Below are 14309 nucleotides of genomic sequence, written 5' to 3' on the forward strand. Positions count from 1 at the left end.
CTGAAAGGGCTTTAATAAAATAAAATTAGTTTAATTTAATAACCGCGAATAAATAATAGTAATTTAGGGAATTAATACCCTCGGTTAAGCTATCCTATCCTTTATTATTTTAACCGTATAATATTATTTTATTAATTAATATATTACATATCAGGGGGGGGGGGGGTGGGAGATTAGGATAAAAAAAAAAAAAAAAATAATAAAACCGAAAAACCTAAATTAAAAAAAAAATTTTAATTATAATATAACTTCCCTAATAAATAATAAATATCAGTTATTAATCCTCAGATAAATTACGAAAAATTACTATTTAATTAAATTTAAAACACTATATATTAATAAACATAATATTACACCCCTCTATATACCTCTAAACTACTCATAAATCCTCCAACTACTCAATATAAATTACTTCCCCGCCACTAAAATAAACATACGGCCGAAAAAACAAAAGTCTAATATATATAATAATATTAATTACGTAAATAAACTTAAATTTCTTTATATTTTCCGCGAAGCTTTTTTTACTTTTATAACGGAGAAGAATATATAGAGTAGTTTTATAGGTATTAGTTTTATACTATACGATTTAAAGAAGGTACTTTTTAAATTAAATATAAAGTTTTATACGTTTATACCCATATCTTTAAAACGGGAACGGTAACTACTTTAAGTATTTTAAATACTATAAAACCCCCGAAAAACTAATTTATAATTAACGTTTATTAAAACTCGCATTATTAATTATTAAAATAGTTCCCCGACTTTAATATTAGTTACGGTAGACCAGCTTATTAAAGGTATAATAATTATAATATATTAAGTAGCTCTCCTTTAGTTAGAGGTATCTTCGCTCCGTAAGGCGAACGAGGCACTAAGTAAGCGCCGGAGAGCAAAAAAAATACGCGTATAGCTTAGAGGATCACTTACTATATAAGATGCACAGGATCTACTGGACCAGAAGGCTGTGGGTGGAGAGGTGGCGCAAGGAAAGGAGCAGGGTAGTGGTAGTGTAGGGGGAAGGCGTACGAAGGTTCAGTGCTGTGGTGTGTGCGGCAAGCCTGGCCATAATATCCGTACGTGCCAGGAGGTTGCAGAAGAGTCTGATTCAGCTGTTTCTGATGTAATTGTAGTAGGTTAATAGTGTTGTTGTTTTGCAATTGAGGATGGTTGTAATAGGGTAGTGGAAATCGATCCACTCGCTTGTCCGATCCGCTCGCTTATCAAATACGTTATAATATCAGGCTTTGTAATATGTGCGAAGGGATACCCAACCAATAAGATATCCGTCCATCATCATGCTGAGAGTCTGTTTCAATGTCATGTATGGTTGTTTGGCAATACACCGCACAGCCAGGGGGCTCGGGGATTCAGGACTGGTATGGTTGCGTGTTGATTCGTGAGCATTCAAGACAGATTTAGATAGGGACATAGAAAGCCCCTTGAAAGACACTTCATGATGAATGAGATCTTGCCTCATGATGCGACGATGCCAACCCCACCTATTCAAGCTCAGTCATGCGTACATGATCGACACCCTTGCTTGGTTCGCAGACGGCCCCCTGACAGGACCCTCCATCAATACTTCTTATCTGCGCGGCTTTCTCCATCATTCACCATTAAACAGACTTGGATACCTAGGTATGTAGTCTGACAAGCAGAAAAAAACAAACGTGTGGTATGACATGGAGGTCGGGCATCAGGTCAAGCTGGACGTCAAATGGCAGTTGCATCTTCAGGGTTGCACCGCATCAGTTCGTACCGGCTCGTTGGTACCCAAGACATCATCGTAAGCAACACGTCGTCATCCTATACTCATCCAGGACAGCATTTCCAATCAATCTGCCTGGCATATGTCGTGATTTGGAAAAAGTGCGAGAAAAAAGGGGTGGTCAGCAACAAACAAGGTGAAATGATCGACATATTTCGCCAACAAACAACACTTGACCATGGTGTCGGATTTGCTGATACCACCTCAAAGTTGTCAGATTTCGACAAATCGGGGCACATCGGAAGTTTGTGCTCATCGCCCGGGCGTGCTAGCAGCAAGGATGGCCAGATCACAACTCAACATGCTGCAAGCACGATCGGGCGTCGGGGATCTGCAAGATGATCGACAAACGCAGCTCCACTGCCAGAGCTGCTCAGCTGACAGACAGTTCGTGAGTCTGGTGTCAAACGACCCGCAATGGTGCACGTTGGGACAGGAAACGTTTTGTAACCATTCGCTATCAACGGGCTGGCCATCAAGGTACCCAAGGTGCCCAAGGTCCAACCAAGTCAGAACTGGTGCAAACAAGATCTCAACACCCCACAGTCGAAGCAAGGAGGAGCAATGAGAATTGGTTCAAGATGCCAAACCAGCCAGTTGGCTCAATGCGGTTAAAAATCCTAAAAAACCATCCAAGAACTCCATGATCCGGCTTTCTAAAGCAAACAACCAAACCAAACCACATAGACAATCCAACCAAAATGGTACAAAAACTACAACCAACATGAAAATTACCAGAGAAGAGAAAACACGCAAACACACACAATACTGACAGCAAAACAATGTAGCCAACCCGCCGCAACAACATCGACCTCAACCCCTCAGAATGGCGGTATCGACATGACTACTCCTGGCTGCCACCGCCCCCGCTAGAGCAGTGATAGATGGGCTCTGCATGATATCAAAGATCGACAGGTCTGCCCCAGCCTTCATGGACAGCATGTTGCGGAGCTCCACCGCAACAAGAGAATCCACACCAAAGTCCGCCAACGACTTCGAGGGGATGATATCGTCCTCCGGGATCATGAAAATGTCCACCAGCTTCTTGGTAATCCCGCCCACCACAGCCTCCGCTGCATCGTCGAATGTCGAGGCGGATGCTAGCTTGCTCGCCAAATCACCAGATCCAGATTTGTTGGACATCTGGCTGCCCTCCTGTTCCGTCTTCTGGTACCGAAGCTGCGAGAAGCGCGCGTCCCGCCGCAGAGGAGAGTCCTCTGTCTGTCCCGCTGGCCCAGTGTTGATGCCGAGCATGAGGGCTCCCGCAAGGGGGGTCGAGATCGCCGAGTCGATGGCAGCAAGGATCTCGCTCTCGCGCAGACCCGTGAAGCCATGTCGCTGGAGTGCTTCGATGGTTTTGGCAGACTCTTGTTCTTCCGCCAGATACCCCACAGACTTGACAATGCCTAGATCGATGGAAACCGCTGGTAGACCACGCGCCACTCGATGCTGAGCAAGTGCATCCTGGAAGGTGCCACCAGCTGAGTAGTTGGACTGACTGGCGAAGCCAACAACGCCGACAAGTGAGGAGAGCATGATGTAAAAGTCGAGATCGCCCTCACCAGAAAAGTACTGGTGCAGGTTCCAACTGCCGTGCAGCTTGGGATGGAGGGCGGCATTGTGGTCCCCAAGAGTCATGTTGTCCAGGACAGAGTCCTGTGATGAGGTTAGCAACTGCTGTGTAAATGAAAAAGACTTCTCATACCTTAAGCTGCATTCCCCCGTGGATGACACCCTTGATGGGTGGTGCTCCTGTCCTGGCATACTTTGCGAGCGCCCTGTTGAGCTCCTTCATGTTGGATATGTCGCAGCCAAGTCCCACGACCTTGACCTGGTGACCAACAGCGCTGATAAGTTCGGTCTGAAGCTGATCTGCCTTTCCAAAGCTATCTGCACTGCGAGACATGACGGCGATGTGTTGGGCGCCATGTTCCGCAAGCCAGTGACACACTGATCGCCCAATACCGCCAAATCCACCGACCACAAGATACGAAGCGTCGGTGCGAAGGCGAGCGTTTAACTTGCGCGGGACAACCTGGAGGGTAATATTGTCAGTGGCCATGTAATATCATGTGAAAAGGGGTCAACATACCGGAACCATGGTCTCGTCATCGACGGCCAGCACAATCTTTCCCATATGTTTGCCAGCTTGCATCAGGCGGAAAGCCTTCTCAACATCAGAAAGGGGTAGGACTGAGATGGGATAGACTGTATTGATCTCCTTCTCAGCAACCATTCGCACAATGTCCTTCATGATCCGGTTGGCTTCCATTGGTTTGCACTCACCCAGTGCGATGACATCGACACTGGAAAAGGAAACCGCTCTCGTGAAAGCTTCCATTCCTAGACTGTTGTTGAGCTCAAAATCCTTTTTCCCAATCTCGACGAATCGGCCAAACGGTGCAAGGCAGTTGAAGCTTGCCTGCAGTAACGTCCCAGCAAGCGAGTTCAGTACCACGTCCACTCCTTTGCCACCGGTCATCTCCTTGACACCAGAGGCAAAAGACACATCACGGCTTGAAAAGATGTGATCGGAATGGATACCAAAGTGCTCCATAACAAACTTGCGCTTCTCCTCTGAGCCAACTGTGACAAAAACCTCGGCCCCAACCCGTTGGGCAAGCATCACAGCCGCCTGACCAACACCTCCCGTGGCCGAGTGAATGAGAACAGTCTCGCCTCTCTGAAGTCTGGCATTGTCATAGAGAGAAACGTAGGCGGCCACAAACTGAGTGGGAAGCGAAGCAGCCGTCTCAAAACCCATGTCCTCAGGAATGTGAACGGCACTGGTCCAGTGAATCCTGGTACGGCTCCCGTAGTGTCCCCTGAGCAGCACTGAGACACGATCCCCAGGTTTGTAGCCATTCGCAGCAGCAACAGAACCGACTCGAGTAACAACACCCGAACAGTCGTACCCCATGACTCGAGACTTCAGCTGACCTATCGCAACCATCACGTCGCGGAAGTTGACACCAAAAGCTCTGGGCTCAATTTCGACAAAGTCCTCGGGCAGTTCTTCGAGTGCGCTGGCATCATCATCAAAGGCGAGGGTGTCGAGAAGTCCAGTCGTACCAATGGTGAGACGCAGAGGGCGGTCCTGTTGTATGAATGGCTCCAGTGGATGTACAGACTGCTCGGCTGGGCGACGGAAGACATTGTTGTTTCGGCAAACATCCTTGATGTATCTGGGAACCGAAATGACACCATTTCTCTCTGCGAACTCAAAGTCGGAAGCAGCTTCGAGGTCTGAGTAGTTGAAGAAGCTGCGGAAGACTTGGGTGATGGAGCTCACTGATTCTGCGGAGCAAAGGGGTCTTGTTGGGTCGAGGTCCAGAGTCCCCAGCCGCTTGCCAACATATTCTTGACGAAGGGATCGGAGAAATCCGGCCGCAAGGCCAGCGTGAGGTGTTTTGAAGTCCATAGCCCCACCTTGAGTTAGCCATAGGACACCCTTGGATCTCGTGGAAAGCGTCTTGAGGCCCTCGAACTCTGCGCGATCGGCACTGGCGAGAATGGGGCTTTCTGAATCATCCACAAAGATACAAACTCTGTTGTCATCGGCAGTGACAGAGTCCAATGAATGTACGGTTGGCACCGTCCACGTAAGAAGACCAATAGAAACGCCGAGTTGGTCAAGCCAGGGGTTCGGCGTAGTTGGTTTGGCTGTGACGAAAGCAATGTCAAAGTCGAACTTGGGCGGACCGGTGGCAGCCGTCGACATCATGACACTGAATGCGTAGAGATCGTCATCGTCACAGTCTCGGATCTCAGCGTCGATTCCGGAGAAACCTGTGCGGTTGAGGACGCGGTCCCACATGGGGATGGTAAGTGAAGGGCTGAACTTGCGCTCTTCCTCTTCGCCTACAAGCAATAGATATTAGTAAATATTGGGCGAAAGAGACAGAATAGGGAACTTACTGAGCCACCAGCCTGGAAGAAATCCAAAGACGAATTGCAAATCAACTGGGTCCTTGGTTGTCTCCATCAGGAATAGTTTGCCGCCAGGCTTCAAGAGTCTTCTCACATTCGCCATGGTGTTGTTCATCGACTTTGTGGCATGAAGAACCTGGCATGCTATCACCACATCATAGCCCCCCTCTTCAAACCCTTGCTTCATTGGATCCTGCTCGATGTCGAGCTTCTTGTACTTGACCACGTTGTTCCAGTCCTGGAATTTCTCTTTGGCAGCTTCGAAGAAACCAGAAGACACATCCGTGAAGTCGTATGAGCCGACATTGGGGCCGGTCCCTTCCTTGCTGTTTCCAAGTCCCTGCAGGATATGGCTTGTCGCCCCTCCAGTTCCCGCCCCTATCTCAATCATCTTGGCTCGCGGGTTCTTCTGCGCGTAGAGCTTGACCAGCTCTCCAAGTTTCGCATTGGTTCGTCCCCATTTGAGAGCATCCAGATAGTAGCGAGAGAGCAAGTCCTTTTCAAGCATCACTTCCAGAGCTGTGATCTCGCTGCGAAGGATTGGCACGATATGGGGGCCCAGCTTGCATACCATCTCGCCGTTGGTGCTGCCTGACCTGACTTTCTCAAACAATGCCAGCTTTTCTTTGAGCGGAGCCTTGATCCACCGGCTGCTGTCAGGGGCAAGCTGATTCGTGCGGGCTAGCTCAGCCTGATGCCCCATCCAAATGTAGAACCTCCTCTGATGCCGTTCCAACCGTTTGATGTCAGCTGCCGTGAGCTCAGCCAGAGCGTCGTGAATGAAAAACAGACATGCTTGGCGTAGATCCATCAAGGTGTCTCTCTCTTGGTCCGAGATATGACTGCTGAGATTGTCCTTCAAGTATGCCTCCTTGAGAAGGCCAATGTCCGGAACCCATTGAGTTGTAGTAAACTTGTCTTGTTCCCATGAGTCTGTCTGCTGAACCGGGGCGGTTCCGATGGATTGACAAACGAAACCGTCAATCGTGATAACAGGCGCGATCGACTCAATCATCTCATTTGCTGGGCTTTCAAAGACCGTGAGCCCCGTTGTCATGGATTGGTTGTCGATGTGGCTCAGGTTGGTGTAAGCCTTGAAGAAATGTCCAGCCTGGGCGTTGATATCATGGGAGACCCAAAGCTTGCTGATAGTCTTTGGCACTTTGGGCGTCTGTCGAACATTGCTCGAATCGGGGATGGCAGTGTAGGCAGCTTGGAAAACGGAGTCGAGCGTGGTGGGATGGACGACATGGTCGTGTTGGTGGTGCTTGGGCATAGTCGCTTTGGAGTCGGCCACTGTGAAGGATGTCACAGATTGCTGACCCCGAGTTCGAATGCTCTTGATGTTTTGGAAGATGGGCCCGTGGCAGATGCCACCTGATCGCAGGCCAGCATACATGTCTTGTGGGCTGACCCGGGTTCTGTAGGCGGACTCGTTCATGGGATGGGCGAGCTTGAACCCATGACCCGGCAAAGCGTTTTGGCAAAAGCCCATCTCATCCCCAGATGAGTGCTCGACCGAGATCAGACCTTTGCAATGGTACATCCAGATGTTATCTGAGCTGACAGACTGCACGTTGAACTCCGTCCATCCCTTAATGTCCAGGACCTTTTCGCTGCATGGCCGAAATGACAGCTGAAGCTCGATGCCGTCAGCTGTCTCGGGCACAACCAGGGCGTTAAGGATGTCGATATCTCGCAGTTGGTAGCCTAGAACCCTGCCCTTGCGCCCTTGCCTCGCTGCGTGTTGGGCCATGCCCTCGATGGCCATCGAGATGTAACCGGCTGCTGGATAGATCACATTGGATTGGACAACGTGGTCCCTAACCCACGGAATGTCGCTCATGCGAACAATGTGTCTCCAGGAGGGCGCACTGAGATCTGTTCCGAGAACAAGAGACCCAAGAAGATCGTGAGGCGGTTCTTGGCGATGGCGAAGGGCCTTGTTGAATCGTGGCTCGATCCAATGGCGGGTTTGATGATTCCAGGGGTATCTGGGAAGATCGTGAAGCACCTTGATACCTTCTCGGCCATAGGGCAAATTGACAGGTGCAAGGTTGACTGGGTAGCCCTTTTGGATGAGACTGCTAACGAGTGTATGCATGGTCTCAACCGCATGCTTCTTTCTGACGAGGCAGCTCTCGTATGGAATGACAACGCCATTGAACTCGCGCATGCGTAATATCTCTTGGATGGGCCCGGAGAGAGCCGCGTGTGGACCAACCTCGATCACCATGTCGACAGACAACTCGGCGCCGGGGGTGTCGAAGCACATGTTGCGGAATGCGTCGACAAACTGAACGCGTCCTGTCAGACTGCGTACCCAATGAGCAGGGCTTCCAATCTCGCGGGCATCCTCCATCCGTGTTCCAGTCGACGGCGACGAGAAGATGAAGTCGAGATGATCCTGCGGCGACCGAACCTTCTTGTCCATAGCGCTGTGATAGGCTTCTGCAACAGCCTCCATATGATGCGAGTGCCAGGCAGCGTCCACCTTGAGGCGTCTCGCAAAGATATTCTCCTGCTGGAACATCCTTTCGAGCTGCTCGAGACCACAGACATCGCCGGAAAGAGTAATAGAGTTGGGACTGTTCTCACAGGCCACGACGACCTTGCCGGTGGTGGCGCGAGAGAGAAATCGCCGACTGGCCTCGACTCCAAGCCCCACTGCCATCATGCCCCCCTGACGGGCAATCTGACGATTGCTCTCCGAAGCGAGGCCTCCACGCGCAAAAGCGATGGCCATGGCCGACTGGAGATCGAGAGCACCGGCCGCATAAGCGGCGGCAATCTCTCCGCTCGAATGGCTCGTGACTGCTGTGGGGGTGACACCCCAAGCCCGGAGCAGGTTTGTGAGGGCGATCTGGACGGCAACGCACACGGGAGTACTGTAGTCCAGCTGATTGACCTTGGAGGTGTCGGCATCTCGGTTTAGCTCCTCTGTAGAAACACGCGTGTTAGAAACCTAGCATTTCCAGCACGAACGGAGAAAACATACCAATCATGTTCCAAGTTGCCCCGAGTTTCTCTAGATGCTTGTTGCAGTCGAGCAACGCGGCCTTGAACACGGGGTAGACCTCAATCAACTCCCTGCCCATCGCCCACCACTGCGCGCCCTGGCCATTGTAAACAAATCCTACCCTGGGAGAAGCGATTGCTGCCTTGGCAGGCTTTGCCTTTGGGGAATCGAGAATCTTGATCAGGGCCTCGACCGTGTCAGCAGAAACCGACGTGATCCACGGGAACCGCGAGCGACGGTGGCCCAGAGTGTAGGCAAGGTTGTCGAGGAAACCATCTTCATCCGTGATCTTGGTGTTGAGCAAGTAGTCCTTGAGATTGGAGACCATGGCCTGGGTAGCTCTCTCATCTTTGCCACTCAAGACGAACACTCGGCGCCGGGGCAGGTACTCGAGAGCACTGCTGCTCCGTCGTGACCGGCTGCTGGCATTGTCGAGATTGGCAGCCTGCTGAAGGGGTTGGGAACCAGTGAAGGAATCCAAGTCTTCCATGATAACATGAGCGTTGGATCCGCCATAGCCAAAATTGTTGATAGACGCACGCCTCACGCCCTCCTTTCCATCCCAGGGCTCGAGTTCAGTGGGGACCTGCAGGGGAGAGAAGGCGCTGATTAGCATTTGTTTCCGTGTCTCGGCCAATTGATGCCGGGAAGGCCCACGGCCGGATCACTCACCTTTAACTTCCAGTCGTACAAACGCAGCTTCTCATTCGGCTTCTCATAGTTGACAGTGGGCGGGATCTGACCCTTCTCGAGCGCCAGTGCGACCTTGATGATGGCCGCAACTCCGCTTGCCGTTTCTGTGTGGCCGATGTTGGTCTTGACTGATCCGATTCTCAATGGGTCATCGCTTGGTCGAGTGTCTTGGAAAACCGACGAGATGGCTTTGACCTCGATGGGATCGCCCGTTGGTGTGCCAGTTCCGTGGGCTTCAAAGTAGGTCGTCTGGGAAGGATCGAGGCCTGCCTTCTTGTAACAAGCGCGAATAAGCGCTTCCTGCGCCTCGCCGCTGGGTGTGGTGATAGTTTCCGTCTTGCCGTCCTGGTTCACGCCTGTCTCCCGGATGATGGCCCGGATCGGATCACCATCCCGCAAGGCATCGTCGAGCCTCTTGAGGATGATGGTGGCTGACCCCTCCCCGCGACCATATCCATTGGCGCGGCTGTCAAATGCATAGGACCTGCCATCCTTGGAAATCAGGGTCATCGAGGACATGGCCAGGAACATGTCCGGGTTGAACATGATGTTTGCACCGCCCACAATGGACATGTCCGATTCACCGGTCCGAAGACTCTGGCATCCTTGGTGCAGCGCAGTCAAGGTGGTCGAGCAGCCCGTGTCGACTGACATGCTCGGTCCTCGCAGATCGAAAAAGTGTGACAGGCGATTGGAGGCCATGGCTGCCCCTGTGCCCATCAGTAGAAACCTGGGCAGGGCGTCGGGATCTCTGATCAGACTCTCATAGTAGTCGCGAAAAAATGAGCCGGCAAAGACAGAAGTGTTGGAGCCGGCGACATCCTGAAGGGTGATTCCAGCTTAGACAACAAGTATGGGTTAGTAGAGAATGGGATGAGCATCGTGGGGCAAACCTACCGCTTTCCAGCGCCTCATATGTGGACTCCAGTTGCAGTCTGAACTGAGGATCTAGTGCCTGTTTCATCCCGTTAGTTTGCTCCTTAAAATGGCGAGCGACAGCCATGTCTGACTTACCGCTGCAGTCTCCGCCGACAAATTAAAGAAATTGGCGTCGAACAAGCCGACGTCTTCCTCGAGGAAGTGGCCTCCTGCCACATTGGTCTATTTCAAAAGTGTGAGATTGTATCCCTCTTCTGAGAAAATGAGTTTGAACTGACCCCATTGAGCTTCTCAAAATTTGGATGAAGGAACCCGTCAATGTTGAAGCGGTTTTTAGGAATCTCCGACCATGCGCTGCGGCCTTCGGAAACAAGTTTCCAGAGCTTCTCTGGACTGTCGACGTCGCCAGCGAACCGGCAGCTCATTCCGACGATGGCGATGGGTGTGTTGGATTGCATCTTTGCTTGATACACAAAGTCTGGAAGGTGTGAAGGGTACCTTTAACCGTTCAGGTAGATGAGTCAAGATGAGGGGTGGGCTTCGGACTCAAGTGTTGTTGAAATACCTGATGAGAATAGGGTTGGGAAACAAGAAGACGGATCCAACGCGGTGCAAGGACGTCGCACATGTCGACTCTATATAAAATCTCTTGACGACAAGCTCAAAACTCCTGCATTGCCATATTCTCCCTGAACCCACCGCCCTCGTGCAAGTTGATGGGCGAGATTGCCACGATTTCAGCCGTGATAGGGAGTTTACAGCATCCAGTTCCACGGAAGGGATGAGATACTCCGGGCAAGCAACAGTCAAAAACTCCGAACCACCTTTCTCTCACAGCCCATAATTCGAGAACCGCAGTCTCGGGCTAATACAAACCCAACAGCCCGATTCAAATCGAATTCTCGCTTCATTTTGGCAATATCACATATCATGATGGCTTCGGGAAGGATCATTCTTGTGGGCGATGAGATGTAAGCAGAAGGTGTGATGATTTGCCCCACTTTGACTGACTCAGCAGTAGATAAGGGACTCGGGGAGTGAGACCTCGACCAATGCTTAGCAAATTTGTTACTCGTGACGAGAAGATGCTCATCGTTGAACGGATTGGCATTGCAAAAGTGGGAATCTTGTGGCTCTCGACTTTCTGTGTGATGGTCAAACCCCAAACTCGGCGATTGTACCTTCCGGGTAGGCCGGCCGGCGACGCTCCGGATGGTTGTGCCCCGACCCGCCGTGAAACTCCGGGGGAGACCCACAGTAAACTCCGAAAGTGGACGAAGTGGGACGGGAGATCAGTCTACCCTGGGCGATCAGGAAAATGTATTTCTCGCTCAGTCAGCACTGTTGGACTCTGAGACAGTTGGGGGGTGCTCGGGAGCTGTTGGTGAGACGTGCAGTTTTGAGGGCTCCGATCCGGCAATGATATGTTGATTTGGTGAAACCCTGCTGCAGATCTGCCGGGCAACGTCAGCACAATGGCGTTATCCCTCATCTTTCTTTTGTTTTTCCGGCTGCAAGTATTACCTTGTAAGACGGGTGGCCCCCTATCGTGCTGGAGAATACCTTAGGCTTGAGACCAGCACAATATCTCAAGGCCGGCAAGTAGGTGTGTACAATCGGAGAATATTACTCCGGGTCTACACTAACTCGTCAAGATGTTCCACACAGAGGGCTGCGGGCAAAGAGGCTCTCATATTGCCCGCGGCAGGGGCAGGTGCAAGATCCAGCAGGTGTCACTATCGCAGCTGAAGTTGGGGAAGTGGGAACTGTCTGTGACTGTATGTGATTGAAAGGCATCTGAGTAACATAAGGGACCGTCCCCGACCAATCGCGGATGCCGTCGGATACCAGGTCATGATCTGATGGTGGGAGAGGTAACACCCGGTGTAGTGGTCGGAGACCACTGACAAGACCAGCGTTTCTGCTGAACAGGAAATGATCAGTGAATCCTTTTCACGGTCAAGGAATGGTCTCTCTTCAGGTTCACAGACTTGCAGTGTGTATCTCGGTGCCATTCCCTATTTGCTCCTCTGCTGCAGGCAGAGCTGCCGTTGGTAAATCCTCAGTAACTGTTGACCGGACTGGCCTTCCGATTCCCTCAATCGATATGAGAAACCCCCTGTCCCCCGTGCTCTACGACACCCTACTTCAGATACAAACCACGGCACTGTATTCTTCTTGATAAGCACCGATCCCCAGATCGTATCACGTCTCGGACCGACCAAGTCAGCTCAACAGAGGACGCCTTTACAACGCCTTTTCGCTTCTGGATGCCACTGACAAGCCCAAAAACCTAATAGCCCAAGATGGTGTCCTTCAGCCAGATGCAATCGTCAAATACACGCATCATAGAGGTGCTGCCTGCAGGTCTCGTAGCTGTGTTTGTCGGCGGGACGAGTGGCATAGGGGAGACAACCATGAAGCAGCTCGCCAAGAACACCGTCGAGCCTCGCATCTACTTCGTGGGCCGGTCTAGAGAGGCTGCCACTCGAATCGTGGCCGAACTTCACGACCTAAACCCAGCAGGGGAATACCACTTTATCCAGGCCGATGTATCGCTTCTGCACGCCGTGGACTGGGTCTGTCGTGAGATACAGGCCAGGGAGTCCGTCGTCAATCTTTTGTTTCTAACGCCAGGGGTCGTGTTGACGAGCCAGGGTAGCGGTAAGTCTTGACGCGGTATCTCGAGCTCGTTCTAGATGGCTTTTGGAGGCTGACTGCTTGGTCCCAGATACGATCGAGTCCCTGTACTACCCCACGGCAATGACCTATTACTCCCGGATTAGGTTTATCGTAAACCTGCTCCCACTTCTTCAGAAAGCCTCCCATCTCCGGAGAGTCGTCACTGTGTTTGGCGCCGGCAAGGAGAGCCTTCTAGATGGCGATGACTTCCCCCTGTTTCCAGGGAGGTACCACCAGGCCGGGCCCTTGCAAACGACAGACCACGGCAGCCTCAGCACAATGATGACACTGGCACTGGAATCTCTGGCCCTGGAAGCGCCCAACATCAGCTTTGTCCATTCCTTTCCCGGCTTTGTCAAAGGTTCGTCCACCAACAGCAGTCCCAAGACCGGCGGAGTCATCCGCGCTGTATTCAAAGTCGTCGGAGCGCTCCCTCTTTTCGAAGCTGGGGAGAGGCATCTATTCTTGGCCACAAGCGCACGATTTCCGGCAAGAGACGGGGGACATTCGAGGATACCGACAGCGGGCGTCGGGCTCGGAAAAGGGGTTTCGGTCGCTAGAGGTACTGACGCGAGGGACGGTAGCGGGGTCTATTCTGTTAATTTCGATGGGGAGTCAGTGGCGTTCAAGGTGCAGGATACACTTCAGCAGCTGAGAGACAGAGATATGGTCAGAAGAGTGTGGCAACATACGATCAAGGAGTTTACCAGGGTCACCGGGTCAGCATTCGTGTAGTTGCTCCCGTGGATTACCAATACCCACCACGCAACCTGGAAGGGGTGGGGATGGGACTCCAAGGCACAGACGGGACTATCATGTTCCACCGGGCCCCTATTACAGCCTTCACCCAGCTCAAGCTGGCACTTGAAAACAGGAGAATACTGGAAGGGAAACAAGAGTTGGAATATGGGTTAGGGATTCCCGAGTTTTTATATGTTTGTAATTCGAAGCCAGAGACGAGAACCATTCTTTTGGGCGGTGTTTAAATGCTACCTCACATGTACCTTGGCAATTGCAGGAGCGTTTTGTGTTCCACCATGCCCCAAGGACAGGACTACCTACATGGTACCTGAGGTCGGGTACCTTACGCTGAGACACCTAATCCAGGTGCACTCGTGGCCAGCTGGCGCTTGAACATTGTAGTTGCCTGGGTCCATCATATCTTTGCCTTCCGTCATAGAATAACACTCCCCAACCAGACAGCTGACTGCGCCCTAATAAGTGTTCATGCAACGAGACACCATTCGAAATGCCTAGCGACCTGCTCCTTCCTCCCATGCCAAATCATTTCAGAGGCAGGCCCGTGACGCGATTTCTTGTTAGGCTATCCCGTGG

The 14309-nt window shown here is 51.5% G+C and overlaps 2 protein-coding genes across 2 annotated transcripts; one reads left to right on the forward strand and one right to left on the reverse strand.

The window, feature by feature from the left end:
• Window positions 1–2584: 2584 nt before the first annotated feature.
• Window positions 2585–10750, reverse strand: PODANS_3_1990 (uncharacterized protein; the record flags this gene model as incomplete). The annotated part of the gene is made up of 9 exons (XM_001908929.1): window positions 2585–3427; window positions 3477–3806; window positions 3864–5632; window positions 5690–8641; window positions 8700–9306; window positions 9393–10252; window positions 10311–10368; window positions 10428–10514; window positions 10571–10750. The coding sequence occupies 9 exons, from the start codon at window positions 10748–10750 to the stop codon at window positions 2585–2587; spliced, it is 7686 nt and encodes a 2561-aa protein (XP_001908964.1).
• Window positions 10751–12598: 1848 nt separating this feature from the next.
• PODANS_3_2000 (uncharacterized protein) lies at window positions 12599–13709 on the forward strand (the record flags this gene model as incomplete). The annotated part of the gene is made up of 2 exons (XM_001908930.1): window positions 12599–12956; window positions 13024–13709. The coding sequence occupies 2 exons, from the start codon at window positions 12599–12601 to the stop codon at window positions 13707–13709; spliced, it is 1044 nt and encodes a 347-aa protein (XP_001908965.1).
• Between the last annotated feature and the right edge of the window lie 600 nt (window positions 13710–14309).

The sequence above is a fragment of the Podospora anserina genome, chromosome 3 (genome assembly GCF_000226545.1).
Source record: "Podospora anserina S mat+ genomic DNA chromosome 3, supercontig 2".
Classification (NCBI taxonomy): Eukaryota; Fungi; Ascomycota; class Sordariomycetes; order Sordariales; family Podosporaceae; genus Podospora; species Podospora anserina.